This window comes from Micropterus dolomieu, linkage group LG15 (genome assembly GCF_021292245.1).
Source record: "Micropterus dolomieu isolate WLL.071019.BEF.003 ecotype Adirondacks linkage group LG15, ASM2129224v1, whole genome shotgun sequence".
Classification (NCBI taxonomy): Eukaryota; Metazoa; Chordata; class Actinopteri; order Centrarchiformes; family Centrarchidae; genus Micropterus; species Micropterus dolomieu.
The window spans coordinates 154,286-177,558 of NC_060164.1; the positions used below are offsets into that span (position 1 = coordinate 154,286).

The window sequence follows — 23,273 nt, forward strand, 5'->3', positions numbered from 1 at the left end:
ATGGTGTCTGCCTCCTGAACCCAAACTGGAACCTGGTTCCACAGGAGAGGAGCTTGATAGCTGAACGCTCTGGCTCCTAGTCTACTTTTGGAGACTCTAGGAACCACAAGTAACCCTGCATTCTGGGAGCGCAGTGCTCTGGTGGGGTAGTAAGGTACTATGAGCTCTTTAAGATAAGATGGTGCCTGACCATTAAGAGCTTTGTAGGTAAGAAGAATGATTTTAAATTCTATTCTGGATTTTACTGGAAGCCAATGCAGAGAAGCTAAAACAGGAGAAATATGATCTCTTTTCCTGGTTCCTGTCAGAACACGTGCTGCAGCATTCTGGATCAGCTGAAGAGTCTTAATGGACTTTTTCGAGCAGCCTGATAATAAGGAATTGCAGTAATCCAGCCTAGAAGTAACCCGTGTGTTGACTATTATAATTAGTGATGTCATAGAACTAAAAAACATAGTCCCATGTCTGTTTCACGCTAAACGTTGCTGCTTTAGCCAAATGTAACACATGCACTATTATGTTCCTTCAAGTCTGAGTCTTTTAGTGAACATACACACCAAGCCCTGAAGAACAGAGCTGGGCTGTAAGGCTGTGATGCGACTTTGGTACAGTGGTTGCTTTTGGTATTGCAGAACAAGGAAGCCACTCCGGCCCAAAAGTACTTTTATTTCATATATCAAAGAAAGCTCTGGAAAGAGCTGGGTTTTTTTCTCCAGTCTACCATTTCCAAGGTAAAGAATACAGGAACAAACCCAAACTGTTGACACAAAGTCGTTTAAAATATCTTTGCATGCTGGAGCATTAAGATTTCTCTTCATCGGAACTAAGGGGCCCAAATCACACCCAGACCAAGTGTACAGGGCAGCACATGCTGTTTGTTTTTATGGTTACCGGGTGTTACTGAGAAAAGTCTACAAAAATAAAAAGTGGTAGATTTTTTCCTCAACTTGCTATCTTTATCAGTTCTGGTGACCACTTTCTCTCCCCAGGGTAAAATCGTGTGTGTGCGTGTGCGTGTCTGTGTGTGAGAGGAATTCCAGAAGGCTTCAGTGCAGCTCTACTCCAGGGGCTCAGTGCAGATATTTCTGAGTGGATGATGAAATTCTCCTTTACATTCCTCTTCAACCTTTTAGAAAGCAGTCCTGCTCAATCACACACACACACACACACACACACACACACACACACACACACACACACCAAACAGTTGGCTCAGCATGAAAAATACACACCCAAAAACTCTTGGACAAAACATACATGTATAATTTGTTGTTCATCAGAGAATGTTTATAGATATGCATCAAAATATACACATATGTTTGTGTGAAGTGAGATGTGCAAAAAAAGAAATAAAACATAAGAGCGTGTTGTATACAGTTCTGAATAAGAATTTGAAAAACATTCTAAAATCAGACCCAAAGTTGAAAAATCATTGGGAGCCTCCACACTTTCTCACAAACGCCCTCCTTATACCTGGGGCTGTGGTGTGAGAGCTGCCGCTCCTGCAGAATGACCTGTTTCCTGACATCTTTCCCACATGGCAACTGTCAAAGTAATTTCAACCATAAGTGGCACTTTTTCAGCCACCTGCAGTCTGGAGAACAGTTTAGGATAAACGGGAGGACCACTTAAAATGGAAAAATGCGGTTTACATAATCAAATGACCGGCCTATAATGGAGACACACAACATTCAAGACTTTCAGAAGGAGTATTTGTACAAATCTTGCGTCAGCTCACATCAACACGACCAAACCCAACCTTTCTACACTCAGATACGCAAGTCAAATTGGGAAAAAGCGGGAGCCACACAAATAACATCTTATTGAGGTGAGGAAGTTTCTACATTTACACTCTTGACACATTATCCCCAAAAGGCCTCATTGTATAATTTGATTTGAAACCCTTACGTTAAGTAATTTAGATTTTATTTGATTAACTGTCAGGTCTTTCTTTCCTCGTTTATTTGATTTGATTCTTCTTTATTTATTATTTTGTCCATGGCTGAATTAACCTTCAAAGGGCCCCCAAAGCAAGACCATTAACCCCATCACTTTTCTTTGCATTGTTCCCCAAGTTTTCCTTTTCCTCCAGAGTTTAATATGGGAACATGTGCTATGTATCTGCAAAATCTGCCAAAATAATAAAAGTGGTAAAATGAATTTAACATATGGAACTCACACTGTGAGACTGTGAAGGGGTCGCTTGTAGAGATAAACTTAAAGAGAAATCGCCTGAATCTGCTCCTCTCCTCTTCATGGAGCTTTCAGCTCATAGTTTAGCTGTCCAGCCCACAACTTTACTGCTCTGGTTCCTCTCAGTGCTCTCATAGCGTCGTTTTTAGAGAACAAGTTGTAAAAGCCACTGGGGTTTTAATCAAAACAATGGTGGAATTAAGAAATACTGGACTGGAATGTTTTGCCTTTAAGTTTACTCTAAGTGACAAAATACATACTATAGGCCATATATGGTATGAAAATGAACATGAGTTGAAATGGATTTCCACTGAGCAATGTAAGTTCCACATGGCTGGAACATTAAGAAGATATTCGTTCCAAATAGAATTTACTTGCATTATCAACTCTGCAGAGGAATAAAATATATTATTGTCATCAGTATGAATAGAAATACATTTTCTGGTTGTTTTGAAGCTTTCATTTCATTTGCTATGCGCACACACACACAGACACACAGACACACAGACACACAATGGCACTAGGAAAAAGAGGATAAGAAATGCTGGACTTTGGTTTGTGATTGGTCAGCTTGCTGGATCTTAGCCTCAGGTGTTTGAGATGCTCACAGCATCAGTGGTGAGCCAGAAATAGGAAAATACAGTTTGTAAAGCAAAAATACAAAAATAAGAGTCCAAGAAAATGTGAAATGTGGTACACTGTGGTCAAAAATGATAAGGGTTAAATGTAGCAGCAAAGTGCCATTAAATATTATTTTTCTTTTAACCAGATGCGTGCTGGCCTTTGGGCCCCTTTAATCCTTTAATTAGGATGCTGCACAGATATCTGCGGTTTGCTGCTGTAGGCTAGTTCTTTTCATTCTGTGTGTCAGATTACTGTACATGTTTGAATTCATGTTTGAATTCAAGGTGCTAAAACAAGGGCCGGTTATGTTGCACTTGAGTAAAAAGTCCATTATAATGGCAGACAGAGACTTTTGTCAGACATCAAATGTGAAAATATGCTGTTTATGAAACATCAAGTCCCTTATGAGTAATAACACAACAACTCACTGTCGCCCGTCTGTCCCGCTCCTCTGATGGGCTTTGTGCAGTTTTATGAAGAACACTCTTCATCATGATGCCTCCGAAATACTTCCAAAATGTCAGTCTGGTGAGTGCAGGGCTGAAGCAGGGATTCAGTCCAGGAGCTTACAGCTCAGAATGTGGACCCTCATAGGAGTAGTGCTGAGGGACCCCTCTGAAGTGTGCTGGTAGCTGCTGCACCAGTGCCATGGAACATGGACGGAAGGTGGGTGATAATAAGAGCCGGACAGGAGCTGATAACCAAGATCTGTAAGACAGTCCTGCATCGGGCCTCCCTTTGCACTGAGCTCCTCAGCAGGCTCCAGCCCGCGCGCCCTCCAGCTGGAGGTCCTGTGTTGACTCTACTCGCAGGCCGACACGCTGCTGATCTTGGCGGTGTTCTCTGTCCAGGGCTGCAGGTTCTGCAGGGCGAACAGAGAGCTGTTCTGCAGGCACAGCGGGTCCGGGGTAGCCGGCTGGTTGACGGTCTTCTGGAAGGCCTCCTGCTGCAGCTGCATGAGGATCCGGTTGGCCTGCTGCCGCTCCGCCTCCCGCTCCTCCGCCGTCTGCCGCCTGCAACAAGGAAACACCGCGGAGTGGCTCACACATCCAAGCATAAGAGTGTGCAGGCTTCCGCTCAAACTGTATAATATTCCCCATAATATTTAGTATTTTAGGTTTGGTAGCCTAAATAGGCCTGCTATGGACTATAGCTGCTGCACGTTGCACATGCACGTGGAGACACGGTTTAGAGTATTTCGTAGTGTCCTCGTGCATTGTTAGACTGCTCCATCTTTATATTTGTTTTTTGTTTTTATTTAAAACGAATTTCCTCCTGTACGGCATCAAGCCACAGTCGGGACTTAAAAGTGCAAGGTGCAAATAAAACACGCCTGCGCCACCGAGATGCAATCTCAGCTTGTTTTCCTGCTAAAATAAATAACCATTTTATTAAGGTTTCTGTGGCAGCGCAGTGCACATGATAAAAGGAGTGTTTCACTTTACAATCTGTGAATAATTACTACATCGAAAGCTTCATTATTTTCAACGAAAAATAAAATAATAGGACAAAAACAGGCATAGCATAATAAAACCAGCCATGTTTCAAGATTATTTTTAAAATCGTATAGGCCTATTTGGCTACAATATCATGAGAAATTCTGCAGCCAAATTCTCAGCTAATTTTTAAAATATAAAGTTTGTTACTAACGTTGGCTGCCCGTGTTTCCTGTCAGGTAAACAGTATTCATTATTGCAGGTGTGCGCTGTTTCTGCCAAATGCTTAAATTAAAAGATTTTAATTTATATTTGGATCTCATCATACGGCCTACTTGGTTAATGTTAGGAAAAGATTTTAGATTGAGTTAAAATAACTAATCGTCACGTCAATACGTCAATTTACGTAACTTGTCTAACTTAAATAAAAATATTCAATGTTAACTTTTTATTTCAAAGGGGACACAAACACCAGTCTCCTGATTCAAAGTCGGGGTCCTGGCCCTCCAACCCCCCCCCCCCTCACTGCGTTGACGCATGACGCTAAAGGGATGCTCAGTGCGTTACAGTAAATCTGACGACGATGGGTCTTCACAATGAGTCCATATGTGACGAGTCAGGGAGTGAGAACGGGTTGTTCACAGAAAGTTTGTTTAAAAAAAATAATAAAAAAATACTGGTGATAAATTGCAGTTTGATTAATGTGACAAGTTTATTATGTTTCATTTATGAAAACATCATTCTATACTGAAAGAGAGATTTAGGCCTACATTAAACGGAATATTTAATTAAAGGAATTTGTTGAATCCATTAATAATTTAAAATGAATGTGTATGACACATCCAAATAAGTTTACAAAGTGTATTTTATTTATTTAATGAAATTGTGTGTGTGTGTGTGTGTGGTTACCTTTGACTCATCACCCTTTAAAAATATTTCTTTTCAATTAATGGTTTGCCCAAAATAATGAGGGTTTATTAACAAATAAACATTTGTCTTCTTTTTTTAAAAAACAGTTAATGTTTTATTTCTGCCTCATAGAACAACAAACCACACCCTCCAAAATGATCCTGCTGCTGAATCAACACAAACTGAACTGTAACTTCATGAAGGCAGGATTTAATGCAGGACTGTTGGGTTAGCAGGACTTAGCTGTATGAAATAATGAGTGAATGCTTGCTAATTTTCTGTTAGTGTAAAAGTTAGATATGGGCACACATGATTACATTTTTTCCCATTTTGGTCCAAAGGGACTGCCTGCTGCCCTTCAAAAACCACTGGAGGACCCCTGACAGGCCATAGGAACCATCGGCCCTCCATAAAGAATGCGGGGCCTCTTTGGGGTTTGTGGATCTAAAAGTACTCCCAAAAATCAGCACCTGCTCTGTAGAGTGCAACAATGCATTGGTAAAAGAAAACAACCGAACCATGTCTTATCAACTGAAAAATGATTTCACCTCCATTTGGTGCGTCTGTTTTGGAACCAGGTTTTGACCTGAGCATCAGTCATCTTCAGGGCTTTGGCAAGGGCGGCCCGCTCAGCAGACGCAAGGTACTTCTGCCGGTGGAACCGTTTCTCCAGCTCACAGATCTGCAGCCGGGTGAAGGACGTCCGAGGCTTCTTCTTCTTAGGAGGCGTCCGGTTCTGGTAGGGATGACCTACACGACGTGTTACAGTCAGGGGTGAGAGGGACACTGGACAGGACAGGACAAACCAGGATAGGACAGGGCAGGAAAGAAAAGGACCAGACAGTACAAGTCAGGACAGGGAAGAAGGACAGGTCAGGACAGGACAGGGCAAGTCAAAGCAGTGTATGCAGGAGAGCATGTTGACAGAGCAGCAACACGGCCTGGTGCAGGACAGGGCCCTCAATAAAGCACCTTAAAACCTCCAGAATTGTTCTGAAAATATTAATTATATAAAATGTGTATATACAGCATCTGGTCTATACCTGTGTGTGTATCTCTGTGTTTTCTATTTATTTATTTATTTATTATTAATCAAAGCACCGTTGCTTTTATTTATGTACTATATATATTCATATTTAACTCATAGCACATTCAAATACCTTTGGAGAACACGTTTCCTGCACAATTTATCACAATCATTTGTGACAACACCATGTCAGCCAAGTGTTCAGCTGTAAAAGGGCGTACATTTGACTTTATATCAGTACAGTGTAATATGTTGAATATGAATGTAATGTGGGTGTTAACTTAGCAAACGTCATGCAGGGATTTTGCTGCAGGAGCTAACAGAGACGGCCGGCAGACAGAGCAGGTACAGAAACACAGACAAGAAGACTTCAGAAGAGATTACACAGCTCACTTCCTCCAGCACAGAAACACACAAGAAATACCACATCACTGTAAAATGTAAACACCTTTAAATACTAGCAGTCTATTAAAGCAGTAATATTGAGAATACAACAGAGGGAGTACATCAGTCTGCAATATATTACAGTAATACTGCAGTGCATTAGAGCTGAGACAGACAGACAGACAGAGGTTGATTTTGCCTCTCAAAGATAAATCACATCGAACTTAAATTATTATTATTATTGATCAGTTTTAATGACTTCGGGCATACACAGATTTTATTGTAAAAAGTTGACCCATAATTAAAAACAGATGGAAGTTATTATTTTTACTTTGTCAAAATGCAAATTTAGCTGCCTTAGATTAAATTTGTCCCCATTTGATTCTGAATTTTCAGCATTTACCTGGTGGTAACAATCAAGTTAAAAATGCCAAACATGTGAAATCTTTGTGTCTCTAATAGCCTAATTACTGAGTGAATAATAATAGCGAAATCTTGTGAGTCATTAATCAGCGAATCATTTGTATAGTGAAATTCTGACATGAGTAGGCAATGATGAGGATTCACACCGGGCCTCTTTAGAGTTTGCTCAGTGGAGGTTTGTGTTTGCTGGATGGTGAAATGGTTTACAACAAGAAGCTGCTGCCTCACGTGTATTTGTGAATATCTTTAGGCTATCTTTTAAAAACAGACTCTTGGATTTCCCCCCTTGCTCCATAAATGATATCATTCTGTCCCCACCTGTGAACCTGTCTTTAGTGTAGCGTCGGTTGCTCTCCATCCAGGGGAAGGTCAGCGCGGGCAGGGTGTTGATGGTCCCGCTCCCCGGCGGCGCAGAGGAGTTGCCACAGCTCAGAGGCCGGTGCGCGGGGACACGGATGACCCCGGTGGCGTTCACGTTAGGCCCGTTCGCATTCACGCCCATGTTCATGTAGGCTCCGCCTAGGGAAGCCACCCCGCAGGAGCTGGTGGTGCCGTTATATCCGGCGTTAGCGCACGAGAAGCCGCCGCTCATGCCGCCGTTCGAGCTGCTGTTGTAAGCCGCGTGTCCGTAGTCCGGCTCGTGCATCCTCATGCCCAGCATGCAGCTCTGCTCCACGTTGCTGAGGATCTGATCGATGCCGAAGGTGATGGGCTCCACGTGCGTGTGCTGCTGCAGATGCGCCCCCAGTATCCCTAAGTGATCCATGGCCTCCGCTATGGAGAGCCCCCCGCTCCGGCGCGAGGAACAGGGATTGCTCCACGCGCCGCTCCCTGGACCCTTCTGTCTGGGCGATTCTTCGTCTCGAGCTCCGGTCGTTATCTAGTGAGCGCGGGCGCACGTGTGTGTATCTGTCTGTGTGCGCACACAGGAGAGCGAGGCTGGATTGTTTGCCCCCCGCCCCCCGCGCGCTCGAGGACATCAATCAAACTGCCAAATAGACAGCGCGAGATTAAGACCCAATTTTAGGCCTGGAAACTCGATTGGCTAAAGACTGTGTGAGCTCTTTATGGCACACTTCATAACACACTGATTAACAGCTGGACAAGATCAATAACACAACTGCAGGCACACAAGGTAGCTGCTTCACAGCCTCCACGCGCAGTGATGACCTCAACATTTTATTTTATATAAAGCTTTAGTTCTTCAGCGTGTCCCTGCCTCTGACGTGCAGCTCGCTGTTACAGCACTTCACAATAACCCGAAGGACTTTCTTCTCGGATCAGTGCTTGTTGCGCCATTGAGAACATCTTTTGTACAGTTTTGCTGCAGTTTATTCCCAACTTTCTTTTCTCGACCGCGGAGATAACAGGCAATTTCTGACATTTTCAAAATTAACAGATAAGGTCTAAAATGAGCACTGGTACCACTGCAGAAGGCTGTGGGCCTAATTATCTTAGTATCGAGCTCTTAATGATTGCAGAAACACATTTTTACAAATGAACTAGCGAGTTATTACAATCAAACGATGAAGGCCTAATATCTTAATTTAGCCATGGGTGGATTAGAAGTCACAGGGCTCAGTCAAAAGTAGGGTTTGTGGCTCATAATCCTTTACTATTGAGTATCTGGTGATCTAACATTTATTTTAATTATTTTTTGGGGTGTTTTGTGCAGGATACAGGAATCCTGAATTAAAACAAGGAAAGCAACAGCAGAGTAGCTCTGCTTAAAGACGTTTCCATTCATGACTTCTTGTGATATTTGTATTATATTGTCAACTCCACACAGATATAACATTATTGACACTATTCAGCCGAGATAAAAGGCACCGTTAATTCAATCAAAGCACTCTACAGTTGATCTTTTATTAAAATCAAACATTTTACACAACTTCGTTTGTTTTGATGCAGGCTGCAGACATTTGGGAACTTTAATAAATTGGCCTATGAGTTCAAATTATACAGTGTAAATCTCTGGAAATGATTGATGTTGAATGTAGGCTCCTCATTTATTGTTACGGGGCTGGCGCCATTATTAATTCATGTTCAGAGTGATGAAACTGCTGCAAACACTGATCCGTTTTTATTTGTTACTGTGGGAACAGAGCACAGCTGCATAATGCTGCTGGAATATTTTGCTAGATATTGTTTCCATGGCATAATCCAGGACTAAAACCAGCCGGTCCCCCAGAGTTAAAGTGAAATTTTAATAATATAAATAAATGATAAGTCATTATTTGGCATTAGGCTACATTCATTAAACAATATTAATGAATAATGAAATGATCACGGGGTTAAATTAGAGGGCTATTCCATAACAAACGGGTGTGACTTTGTTTAATTGTAGATCATTCTCTAACGTTATTTCTGCTGGTGCTGCTCCAGGACCCAAACATACCAACTCAACAACAATTAAATGAAACATTAAACCATGTGGCTCATTGATTTTATCTTCTTCTAAAAGCCACTGGGACTTAATTACTTTACACGGGGCATTAAAGTATTAATATTTGATATGCTTTGACCAGCTCTCATTGGCCAATTGACCGACATCAAATTTTAATGCACGCGCAGTAGTCTATCCGCGCATTGAGGTGCACCTAAGTGTTTATCTGTAGACCACTAATGAGCATGAGTGGCTGGAAAAAGCCGTTCACTCACTGAGACATAGTGGACAGAACTGAGCTGCAGACAGGCAGCTGCTGGTGATCCGTCCGTTTTATACGGTCTCAGCAACCAACCTGTGTGATTAGGCTACATGGCACATTCAGTGACGTTGATTTCTTAAAGCAGATGGAGAAAAAGAAGGAAACACTAAAAAAACATTTAGCTATTATTTAATGCTAAATTATTTGTTAGAATTAACATTTTTTGCGTGTTTTGTTTGAGCACGTTTAGTTTCAGATTTCCACGTGAAGCACCCTGCACTGGAGCTGTGGCAGGAGCAGGCCGGACGCGCCTGACAGGAACACTGGCAGTGGCATCTTTTCAAACTCAATTATCGAACGACCATTTTCATTTCAGCGACTCGAATGTCCTTATGGGGTTTGGGGGGTTAAAAATGATCTCCTCACTTCAAATGGAGACACGTATTGATTTCTTGCCCATTTAAGCAGCTTAAGCTCCACAGGCCAGAAGACCCCAGTGGCTGAGGCTGCCCATTAGAGACTCATCCTAAACTTTGGTGCCACAAAATGACCCCTCTCAGACAGGCAGTCCTTTGCATTAATCTGGTGGCATTTTGACATGTCGGTCTCATACATATAGGCCTAGGTATAATTTACACTGGGGATGCTGGGGACGTGTTCCCATCACTTTTTGAAAGCAGAATGTGTTTAAAAATGATCTAAAAACAGCTTGCACCAAGAAATATTAAGGAGACAATGTTTTGAGAGAGGTTTATTTGCACAACAATAAAACATGCAGTGCAATTTAAATATAGATGAAACAAATATGCATTGTCTAAAAAAAAACAAAAAACAAGCTGCTGATTATAAAATGACCCAAAAACGTGCATGTGCTGATCATTAACTTTGACAAAATTCTTGACACAGTGTCTTCTTGTCCAAGTTTTCCGTTCTCTCCCTGTGAACATGACAAACAGCCATGCCATCTTGTTTCTAAAAGTATGCAGCATTAAAACAACAAGACAGGTCTAAAGGCAGATGTTGTTTTGGCATTGTTCGATTGACATGGTGTTGCATGTTTGGATGTCCATACTGATCAACCCGTTATATTTCCTAAAATTGCATATGCTGAAGACTGTTTAATGTTTTTTAATCTGAGCCCTTGATGTCCCGACCACTTTTTCACGTGACACCCTTGGTCTCATGTCTGAATCAACACTCTGATCTACTATGAAACGTCTCTACAGTATTATATGGCCTTTCAGTGCTGTTAACAAACTATTTATGTCCTGAATCACTGGTAATGTGGTAATAGCAGGCTGGTGTAGTAGGCCTACATGTTTCCAGTTTATTGGGTTGACCTAAAACTAATGGAGTGTAATACAGCAGGCCTGCAATAACACTTCATTAAGGACATAAAGTTCAGTTTCTGATGATTTCATTGGTGGCTGTAGTTTGTGCTGCTGGTAAACGTTATAAATGTTTCTAATATTTTATCTGGCCTTATTGATATAAGTAGAACATTTTAAACAGTTTCATAACTGAACATAACTTTAATGAACAGCAACTCCTTTATACAGAGAGGCCTTCCAAAACGACTCAGAAACAGTTTCTGATCTGACCTCACTGCTCTAAGATGACATTGTTAGTCAGTGTCTTCCCAAACTGTTACTAATCGATCAGTTACAAAAGTGATTCATATGAGCATCTTCTGATCTGTCGCTGCTATTATTAAGGTTTGTTGAAGTGCAGGGGAAGCATTGGGGAATGAGGTCATGGTAAAAACAAACCAATGATGTGTGGTGGTAGGAAATGAATATTAACTGCACCTTCCTGTGTCAGAGTTACACGCTTTCCACCCATATTTGGTTTTGGGAGGACTGTCTCTTTATGAAGGTTGCAGGGTCGTTGTATTGGACTGCATTCGTTTCTAGATGTATGCAATAAACTGGCAAATGAGAGAGAGAGATTTTATTGTCCACAAAACAAGTGTATTACGTTATGTAAGTTCACTTATGTATATTACTTTACTTTAGATAATGTAACAAGGAAAAGGAAGAAAAGAAACACTGTGGGCTTAAATCAACAAAGTTGCAAAGAGTGTTTTCATGGATCTTTAATGATTCAGATTTTACACGTAATATTTTTTCATTTTATATAAATAACTATAGAGCTACTATGCTGACTTTTTCACACATAACCTGTGCAATATTATTAACATTATAGTAAAGCTGTTCGCCCAACAAACTGCTCTGTTAACATTCCCATTCAATCAGCTGGCCAATTAATAAACATGTTTTGATCAAATACTATAGGACACACCTGAGTTTCCTAACTCTTCTCACCACTGAGATGCATTTACGGGATCGGAACATCCACAGTGATGGTGGAGGTGCCAGGTCATGGGCCTGGGGAGCGAGGTAGGGCGGAAGTGTGGTGTCTGCAAGCCCCACCCACATGACATAATGGCTAGCCCTTCAAGTATGTCCCAGATCTCCTTGCAACAACAGCAGGCCCTGCCATGTGGCAGCATCAGCCTACAAACCCTGGCACATTGTCCCCGCCCATGTGCTGGTCACAGCCCAGCCCTCTGTGGCAAATTGGACCCCACAGTGTAGGTCCAAAACCCGCCCCCGGCAGAAATGGGCCCTGCCCATGTAGCACCATGCCACCTCCCCCACTACTGGTCCAAGACTTGCTCCTGCGGCAGAGACATTGATTGATGTGTACCTTTCCAGAGTGTTGGGTTCTGGCTGAATAGAAGGGGAACCTCGAGCTGCAGTACTTTGAGACTGACAGAAGTTAATAAAGACTCTCTCTGTCAGGTCTGAAATAACAGTCTGAGGTACTGAGACACAGAGATAAGTGAGTGATCGTCCTGTTTGTTTAGGAACACAGGGAACGGCAGCCACCACAGGGAATGTGCGCTGTATGGACTCAGTGAGCCCCACAGCATCACTGCTTCCCCTCAGGAGGAAACACACGCACGCACAAACCTGAACAGCATACATATACACATGATTTTAGGCGTACACATTGTCAGGGAAACAGGCTGTTTTGGTTGGCTGCTGCAGGCTGTTGCATTCATCAGACTTCACCCTGCTTTGGTGTCACATTAGTAGGAAATGTGAGGAGGCAAAGACTTCTTATTTTGTCTCAAGCACTTTCTTTTTTTTAAAATAATTGAGTCTTTAACAGAAACAAAGAACAACACAGTGCATCAAAAAACATTGTAGCTGGGCAGCATTGCAACATCTGCATTAGTCATATATCAGAACTCATTTTCAAAATTACTGACATTGGGGGGCTTTGTAAAGCGCTACATAATTAGTATTCATATTTCCATGCTTGGTAGAGTAATACAGCAAAAGGAAAGTAGAATTATCTTTTGACAGTACAAGGCAACGCCAACCACACCTCTCATCTACACAGATATCCTCTCCATTTTGACTGCCTTGCAATGTATATGTCATTCCTCAAACTCAATAACAGAGTCAATCTTTCCATCTAATGGATCTCTTTGATGATTTGGAGCCAGTCTTCTATTGTAGTTGGATCGGTTTGTAACCATTTCCGAGTTATTGCTTTTTTAGCCGCTACAGTCATTATTTTCAGAAGATACCTGTCATTTCTTCTGGTATATCACCTAAATAAAGTGTCATACATGTAAAAGAAATCCTCCCTCCAAGAATATCCTGCATGATTTTCCAAATACAGTCCCAAAATGATTGTATTTTTGGGCAGGCAGTTAGCTTCATCATTTGGGTGGTTAGCTTCATCATCCCCACATTTTCTCCAACAATTGTGGTCTGCAGATGTTAGACATGTCTTCATTTTAGGGGTAATGAAAAAACAGACAATTGGTTCTTCCAACAGAATTCACGCCATACATACATAGAGCGAGAGGTAAAAAAAAAAGTTTCACACATGTTCTCCCATTGCTGATCGGATATTTTCTCATTTAGTTCTTTCTCCCATCTCTCCTTGATTTAGGGTGTAGTAGTTGTTCGACCCTTTGCAATTCCCTGGTAAAGTTTAGAAACCAGTAATTTAGGACAACCCGTGTATGCCTACATTGTTAGTTGTATTATTTCATTGGATTCTGTGATTGTCTTTTTTCAAAACTTCTTTTAAAAAATATTGCTGTAGCTGTAAGTATCTGGAAAAGTCATATTTTTCCAAATTGTATTTTTCCTTTAGTGTCTGAAAGCTTTGTAGTGTGTTCTTCTTCTTGGTACAATAAGCAGTGATACCTTTTTTTCGACCAGTACTGAAATCTAGAATCTATACTATTTGGTTTAGATCCTGTATCATGTGCTACCCATGTAACTTTTTTCATCTGTGTCCACCAATTTAATTACTTACCACTTCAAACCAGGTACGCAAGTTGAGTGAAACAAAGAGGCTCAATTGGTCTTGGTAAGTCTCGCTAGTTTATGATCTCAGATCATTGCCTGTATTGGGATGTTTTTATATTCTCTCTCCATCTCCTTCTATTTGGCCTCATATCCTCTAGTTTTTAATTGGGCTGAAAGGTAATAGTCTCAAAGAGACAGATACCACCCCCCTCCTTACTGGTAGTTAACGTACTTTATCTAATCCATGGCTTCTTTCCGTTCCAAATAAATTGTGAGATTTGCTTGTCCCATTCATGAAACTGACTAATTGGGATTTTGTACATGATTTTAATGACATGAACAAAAACACGTATAAAAAACGTATAAAGCCACTTGTGTTCCCAGTTATTGATTACAATTCCCTGTATTTTATAGACGTGTCTTATTGCTTGAGCCAATGGTTCTATGTAGAGTGCAAAAAGGGCTGGTAAGGCATCCTTGACGAGTGGATCTTTCCAGTTTTATATGGTCAGTAAGACAGCCATTTATCCTAATTCACAGCCATAGAGTCAGCTATATTATTAGGACAACAATGGAAACAAGCCATTAGGCTTTATTGTGTTTTTATCCTTTTGAAAAATTCAAATGTTGGGCATTGCAATTTTAATGGTCATGATTGCGGGATCAGTTATTGATATCCCAGCTAAGAAGTGTGGGCAATGTATAGTCTGCTGCAGCACGTCTTCATACCTTAACAACAAAATAGATCAATTGTCAATTGAAAAATGTCATAGATTACCATTTTCCAAAACGACATGTGTCTGTTGGAAAGTACAACGATCCTTTCCGACATGTATGAGAGTTAGCAAGTACCAGTCCAGAAACAGGTATACCAGACCTTAAATATGTTATGTAAGTGATGACTTTAGTCACATGGGAAAAGTTGTGAAACGGTTGTAATTAAGTTAGTTTTAGGCCACAAAACTACTTGGTTAGGTTTAGTAAAATATTGTGGTTTGGTTTAAAATAAGTACATTACGTACCTCATGTGACGTAATTCACCTATGAAATGTTTTTTAACTTAAATCTTTGAACACGTCAACTTTGCTGCTATGACCTATAAAGCCATTTTTCTGGTGAGGAGGGGCTGTGTGCTGTGTGCTGAAGTGGAAGGCAAAAGATGTTCAATAGGGGCCCAAAGTTTTTGCCCAAGTGTCCCCTAACAGGTTTCTACGGCCATGGTATGTGATATAGTCCAGATCATTGGTGTTGCTGAAAAAGTTGAGCTGTTTCAGATTGCGGAAAATTACAGCAACGTCATGTTGTATGTCAACACATAAAAAAATCTGTCTCTCTCTCTCTGTCTCTTTCTCTCGTTCCTTTTCTTTTTTCCTGTCTCTCTCTTTATCTTTGTCCAACTTGTCCACTGCTCTTGTGATAGTCTTGATATTTTCTGGTCCTCACAGAGACAGAGGGCTGCTGTTTTCCTTCCTGCTGTGTGATTGACAGCTCCCTATCTGACTTATCATCTGAATGTCAAGGACTTCCAGAAAATCCCATTTTCAGGTGATTGATGGAGGCCAGTCAGCAAACGAAGAGACAGAGAGAATGAAAGAGAAAGAATTTGTCAAAGAGAAAGCAAGAGCAGGCAAACCAACAGAAACAGTGACGCAAAACACAGTAGCGACATAATTTGGTGGAAATAGTTAAAAACTAAACAAAATTTGGTTTAAATGTTCAATTTGTTTAGGTGTAACTTTAAATTATTTTTACTATATTGTTATTACAATAATAATTAAATGTGAAGCATGTCTAACTACACTATGAAATAAATTAAACTTAAAGTATGTTAAGTAGATGTGTAAAAAACAAAATGTTTTGGAGCAAATTTAGCCCCAAATTTAACCTGTTTGAATGTTCCTTGACTGTGAGATCAGTACTTAATAGGATACTTAGGAATGTAAAATATTATATTTTACAGGCTGATTGTACATCTTGACTAACTGACAGTCACATAGTAAAATAACTTCCAAAATATCCTTGACATCAAAAACATTATGTAACAGTATTTTATATATATTTTAAATTTGCTCACGTTTCTTAAAAGTAAGTTAAATTTAACACATGTGATATGTACTCATATTAAATCATACGTTTTAAGACACTGTATATGATTTTACCCTCCAATGCAAAAAACACACATTTATACAGTGGTTTAATCCAAAGTTTTTTTGCTGCTCATTCAGTCATTCATGCAGACACACACAAATACAGATGGCATGGAGCTATCACACAGGGTTCTCCTGACGAACAGTTGGGAACAATTTGGGGTTCAGTGTCTTGGCCAAAGGAGGATGGAAAGGAGTAGGTGGGGATCAAACTGCTAATCCTGTAATAAGTGGAAAACTCTATCTCCTGTGCCACAACTGCCCCATTATAATAATGATGATAATAATAAATCTTTGTTTCATTTCAATACTTTGTTCAAGTATTACACTTGCAAAATCAGTGACAGGAATAAAGAAGGACATGAGTTAACATGAGTTACTCTACATAAACACCACTGGTCAGTTGCACCTATGCTAAAATGAGCAAGATAATAATCTTGACATATTATAAGATATTAGATATTCTTAGATAAGTTCCATCTTTAAAAATAACTTTTTGAGCGTCCTTCATTAAACAATCTTTATTGGACCTTGAAAAACCATTTTCCACCATACTGATGAAATGATGAAATTAGGTGATGCATGAATTGCATGAATTATAATTATGAGCAATGGTGGAGAATCAAATTATACAAATTATAAAAATATGATAAAGATAATGGAGGTCTCCTCAATTACAATGGAGTCACAATGTAAAACAGTGCTTACAGACAAATTAGCTAAAAATAAAAACAATGTATGATAGCTAAGACAGTGGGGAGCTGACAGGAACTGATGTGAGATATGCTATCCAGTGATATTTTAAAGTTTAACCTCTTTATTTTTTTTTTTTTTACATTTATTCATTTATCTGACGCTTTTATCCAAAGCGACTTACAATTGCTAAGTAAGTCAGAGGTCGCACGCCTCTGGAGCAACTAGGGGTGAAGTGTCTTGCTCATGGACACATTAGTGGATGTGTCACAGTGGGAAATTGAACCTGGGTCTCTCACACCAATGTCCATCCACTGCCCCATCACCACCCCTGCGCCATTACCGGAAATTTACATTCTAATATTGCTTATTTCTAATATGCATGTTCCTGCTTGACACCGGCTGCTACAATTATTATTAGTCCTATTATTATTATCATTACTATTGCGATCATTATTAGTACTATTATTCATTTTCACTGATGTCTGTACCACTACCTTATTGTTGTTTTGCTTTTCTGTGTGGACATTGCATGCCCCCCCAAACCAGTCGAGGCAGATGGCCGCCCGCTCCGTATCGAGATTTCTCCCTGTTAAAAGGATGTTTTTTCTTGCAGGTATCGTCAAGTGCTTGCTCATGATGGGAATTGTTGGGTTTCTGTAAATAATATTACAAAGAGTACAGTCTAGACCTGCTCTATATAAAATTGCAGCGAGATAACTTCTGTTATGAATTGGCGCTATGTAAATAAAATAAATTTGAATTAAAACAGATGACCAAACCACAGGGTTAAAGTAATAGACCCACTGAACCACAACTTTACATACTTTTCCCATATAAGGCCTCCTGTCAGTCAGGTTCAGTGTTGTTGACCTCTTGAGGAGACTAGATTGTGATGATGATGGGAGGAATTGTTGTCTCTGTGTGGAGGAATGAGGAGGAAGCTGGGAATGCTCGGTGCTTGGCCTGAGCTCTCAGAGCGGAAGAAGAAACTTTTAGATGTTGATGAAGAAACCTCTTCTCATTGTGATCTCTGTGACATGGGATTACAGATGGTTGCTGTGTGAATTTCCATAAAGGAAGATCCATGTTGGCATCGATCAATCAAGCTGGCTGAATGCTATATGTGGACACACCACCATATGATTTGAGAGAGTTGCTTGAGACCTTAAAGGGGAGCCAATGTGCTATGACTGTGTGCATGACCATCTGTAGTTAAAATCACTAAAAGAAAAAAATAAACGTGACAAAACGATGCTATATTATCAGCACTCAATCTGTCGATCCTGTTAACAGTTGGCTCTGTGGTAACAAACTAGAGCAAAATGTGTCATTAGAGCTGAAGTCATAGACACAACAACAGAGCTGTGATACTACAGTCCATCACTGGAGCCAATGTGAAATGTCCCTTTTTAGACCAAACACAATCTATCACACGGCCTTACTATGAAATCATCAGTCTAATGTGACTGTGGGCAACTTGGCTACCACAGTGCTATAGAGTACAGGGCTGACTATCTGGAGCATACACAGTAAACATAATTTTATTCTTTTCCATCTGGAAAAAAAAGTCTGGTTGAAGTCATAAATCAAGGTATGGTGTTGTATATTCACACTGCCCTTAACACCGCAAAAGTCATCCCAGTACTGACCTGTTAAGAGGGTGTCAAATTCTAGAATGTGTGGATTCTGTTTCTGTTTCTCGGTGTGAGTTTCTGTAGTTTTAACTTTTTCCTTTACTGTTCGGCCACTGTGACAGCCCACAAGCTTGCAAACTGTTAACTTCTTGTAGCTGCTAACTACCACATTCTATTTTTGCTTATTCCAAAAGTTGAAAATTTTAAAAGATTAACTTTGTGCGTCACAGACTTTTTCCTGAAGACATGCTATGAGAGAGGAACATGCTATGCCTTACTTCTTATGCCAATGTAGTTCTTCAGAGTCTTGAACTACTGTTACCAAGTATGAGGTTAGCATTATTTGATCTTTTTCAACAAATTTCATGAAAAGACCCATTGTCTCCTACTGAAGATGTAAATGTACAGTTTCATTATTTTAAAAAAGAAGTAATTTCCTAAAATGCAATAGCAAATGTCACTCAAACAGATGGAAAAAGTTAGTTTGTTAGACTAATTTTGGTGGCGTATGAATCCACGTTTGGTGCACCTTTCACAGACACTAGTCAAAAGCTTTACAGTCAAAAAATTTAAATCAAATAGAATAAAGCAAATTAAATAAAGATAAAACACCAGATACAATATACAAAACACAAGTTAAAACTTAAAATACCACATGCTACCTAAATATGTGTATGAACAGATGGGTTTTTAGCTGCTCTGTCCAAAAGTCCAAAAACCTCAAGCTTATTGGGTGACTATTCCAAATCTTGGGGGCTGCCGACTGAAAAGCCCGATCTCCCCGAGTCTTAAAATGTGTCCGAGGTACACTTAGAAAACCTTGTGTAAAGGACCTAAGAGCGCGGCTCGTGGTGTGGGGAAGCAGAAGGTCCATGATATACTGTGGGGCCTGGACATGTAGGGCTCTACAAATGAGCCTCAAAATTTCAAATGAATTCTAAAATTAACAGGAAGCCAGAGCAGAAAGGTTAAAATCATCCTGCTCTCACTCTCAAATCATCACGTATGGACGCATGGTCAAGACCACTTGGCGTCAGTTTGTAAAACTCTGGGAAGCCCCTTAGTGTCATAGTTCAACTCACTGGGGGAGAAAGCTGGTGTATAGTAAATAAGAGTGAGGAGGTGGATGGGCCACAATATGGACTTTTGCCCGGGAGGCCAGTGTTCATTTCTCTGTTGACCAAGCATATGTGATGAGTTGGGAGTGAGAATTTGTTGTTAAAATAGATATAATATATGACCATCTGTTGGAACAGGTTTAACAACCTAGGAGCAGCATTTTGGACAGTTTGTAAACGGTGTAAGGACGATTTATGAAGGCAATTAAATAGAGAATTACAGTTGCCCAAACGTGATGAGATAAAAGTATGGGCTGATTTTTGTATCAGTACAGACTGAATTTGCATAATTTAGAACTGAATTTGAATTGCTCAACTTGAATAATTGCATTAAAAAACTGAATTTGAATTGCTCAACTTGAATTTCTCTTAGTTTGTATGTAAGTTAGAGTTATGTTTTAAATTCTCTCCGTGGTGCAACTGTTTTTATTTCAGTAATGCATAAATCACATTAGTAATAATTTACACTAGACTAATAACGTTTGAACACACAGCTGCTGTAACAGGCTGCTCAGCACCTTCTCTGTAAGTTACTGAAGTTACTAACCATTTCACAAGGACCAGTGATATAACAAACCAGGATTCACTTCGGGACTGAAGGACATGGATAGGTTGAAGCCGACTTCAAACTTGTAACATGTAAATTGTGGACTTTATATGCAGTTTTACTGTTATACAGGCCCCCTTCACCCCATACTCCCGCAGCACCTCCCACAGTATCTCCCGGGGGACCCGGTCATAGGCCTTCTCCAGATCTACAAAGCACATGTAGACTGGATGGGCATACTCCCAAGCCCACTCCAGGATCCTTGTGAGACTGAAGAGCTGGTCAGTTGTTCCACGCCCGCGACGAAAACTGCATTGTTCCTCTTCGATCTGAGGTTCGACAATCGGCCGAACCCTCCGTTCCAGCACCTTGGAGTAGACTTTACCGGGGAGGCTGAGAAGTGTGATACCCCTGTAATTGGCACACACTCTCTGGTCCCCCTTTTTGAACAGGGGAAACACCACCTCAGTCTGCCACTCCTTGGGCACTGTACCTGACTCCCATGCAATGTTAAAGAGACGTGTCATCCAAGACAGCCCCTCCACACCCAAAGCTTTTAGCATTTCTGGGCGGATCTCATCAATCCCTGGGGCTTTGCCACTGTGGAGTTGTTTGACTACCTCAGTGACATCCACCAGGGAAATTGACGAGAATCCCCCATCAGCCTCGAGCTCTGCCTCTACTAAAGAGGGCGTCAGTCGGATTTAGGAGTTCCTCAAAGTGTTCCTTCCACCGCCCAATTACCTCCCCAGTTGAGGTCAGCAGGGTCCCATCCTTACTGTACACAGCTTGGACGGTTCCCCCGCTTATGAGCATCCTTATGCTCGAACACGGTGTTCGTTATAGACAATCCATGACTAGTAAAGAAGTCTAACAACAAACACCCTTTCGGGTTCAGATCAGGGGGGCCGTTCCTCCCAATCACGCCTTTCCAGGTATCTCCATCATTGCCCACATGCGCGTTGAAGTCTCCCAGCAGAACTATGGAGTCCCCTACTGGAGCCCCATACAGAACTCCATTCAGGGTCTCCAAGAAGGCAGAATACTCTAAACTGCTATTTGGTGCATATGCACAAACAACAGTCAGAGTTTTCCCCCCCAGTACCCGAAGGCGTAGGGAGGCGACCCTCTTGTTCACCGGAGTAAACTCCAACGTAGCGGTGCTCAGACGGGGACTTGTGAGTATCCCCACACCCGCCTTGTGCCTCACAACTTGAGCAACTCCAAAGAAGAATAATGTCCATCCCCTATCAAGGAGTACGGTTCCAGAACCGAGACTGTGCGTGGAGGTCAGCCCCACCAGATCTAATTGGTAGCGCTCCATCTCCCGCACAAGTTCCGGCTCCTTCCCCCACAGAGAGGTGACGTTCCACGTCCCCAGAGCCAGCCTCTGCCGCCCGGGTCTGGTCCGTCGAGGTCCCTGACCTTCATTGCCACCCATGTACCAGCGCACCCGACCCCTGCGGATCTTCCGATGGATGGTGGGTCCAAAGGATGGAGAGGGGGGTGCCACGTTGCTTCTTCGGGCTGAGCCCGGTCGCGCTCCGTGGCAAACCCGGCCACCAGGCGCTCGCCGACAAGCCCTCACTCTGGGCCTGGCTCCTTCCTCCGGGCAGGGTCTCTCCTCCTCTTCCTCAATTTGTCATCAAGGGTCTTTGTGAACCATTCTCAGTCTGGCCCCTCACCTGGAACCACTTTGCCTTGGGAGACCCTACCAGGAGCACTAGGCTCCCGACAACACAGCCTCCAGGTTCACCGGGGCACGCAAACCTCTCCACTACGATAAGGTGATGGTTCCCGGAGAGTAAAGTCAAATGCTCTGTGTAATTCATTTTCCATCTTCTATACTTAATAAAAATTATTTGTTACAGTTGTTTTGCACTTTTTGTAGCCATTGCTACAAGAGCTCTACAACTTGTATTGTGACAATAAATAAACCTACCTACCTACCTAAGAGGTAACAGCTTGTTAGCTCCGCTAGGCCAAATTGTAAATTGAGTAATGGGATGTTATGAATTAGCTAACTGAGCAAGAGACATGTATGGAACTGTAAATATCTTTGCTCAGTAGTGTTTCCTTAATGGTGCAGAATATGTCAAGGTGCAGCTTAAATTACATAGGTCAGAGCTAATGCTACAAAGACATGATAAGCATTGCTGACCATTGTTTAACACAGGTAACCCCTCTGTAAATACCTGTTGCACCAGTTTGGACCCAATACTATGGTCTAACTACTTAGAAGATAGATTCAAGAGTAACTACCGTGGGTAGGTCATGAAATGTTGTTCTGTTATTTTGGCATCACCTTGACATTAGTTCTGTGATCACCACACACACTGTTAAATACAAGCTTCTCCTAATTCAAGACTAAATGTATCTGCAGGTATACATGACTGACCCGATGAAACATAACAATATAATGTTCAAATAACAGTGACTGCCATGTTTTACAGATCATCTGAGTGACATGGTGAAGCTCACGTTTGATGAGATGTTCCTGGACCCATCACATTCTACTCAGTCTGAAAACTCAGGATGATATTACTGGGCAGATGTCATGCTTCAGTTAAGCACCTGAAGTGAAGACAACACAGTGGCCAGCAGCAGCAGAAAGTCTTTGTATCCACAGGAAGACGCCTCAGGATCACCACTGTGATCTCAGAGCTCCGTTACCAGCCGAAACATCTTCAGTATACGAGAAACGCTCGATTTGTGTTTCCATTTCATTGGCTATGAATAAAGTGACATGTTTTTAAGAGGGCTTTGGTCTTTTTAAATTGAATGTTAAGGGACCTGGGGTTATAGAGAAATATAATTCTTCACAAAGGTTTTCTGAAAAACGTATTTAAATTCATGCATATAGAAGGCTTGGAAAACCTGGTCCATCTCACATCTTTACTGTTTTACTCCCCCCGTGAGTTTGCCTCATTCACTCTGGTCGGTGTTTACATTCTGCAACACGCCAACATGCACGACGCACAGCGCATGCTGGCCGACCAGATACTGTGTGTGGAGCAGACAAACACAGACTCCTTTGTTATTGTTCTTGGTGACTTTGACAAAGGAAACCTCAGCCAAGAACTCCCCAAATACAGACGGTTTATTAAGTGTCCAACACTTTGGATCACTGTTACACCACAGTTAGCAATG

General features: G+C 41.3%; 1 protein-coding gene and 1 long non-coding RNA gene across 5 annotated transcripts in view; one reads left to right on the forward strand and one right to left on the reverse strand.

The window, feature by feature from the left end:
• Window positions 1–8,056, reverse strand: part of tlx1 (T cell leukemia homeobox 1) — an 11,870-nt gene extending 3,814 nt beyond the window's left edge. For 2 of the 4 annotated variants that reach the window (XM_046071134.1, XM_046071135.1), the window contains exons 1-3: window positions 7,315–8,056; window positions 5,711–5,948; window positions 3,246–3,830 (exon numbers count right to left, since the gene is read on the reverse strand). In XM_046071134.1, the coding sequence (XP_045927090.1) occupies window positions 3,620–3,830; window positions 5,711–5,948; window positions 7,315–7,762 (897 nt within the window). In that variant the 5' untranslated portion in view covers window positions 7,763–8,056 and the 3' untranslated portion in view covers window positions 3,246–3,619. Of the gene's footprint in view, window positions 1–788; window positions 1,143–3,245; window positions 3,831–5,710; window positions 5,949–7,314 lie in introns of those variants that run through there. The other 2 variants (XM_046071136.1, XM_046071137.1) reach the window with 2 other exon arrangements.
• Window positions 5,448–22,787, forward strand: LOC123984318. The gene is made up of 3 exons (XR_006828418.1): window positions 5,448–5,596; window positions 5,741–5,901; window positions 22,577–22,787. It is a non-coding gene; the product is annotated as an uncharacterized LOC123984318 (long non-coding RNA).
• The last annotated feature ends 486 nt before the right edge of the window (window positions 22,788–23,273 follow it).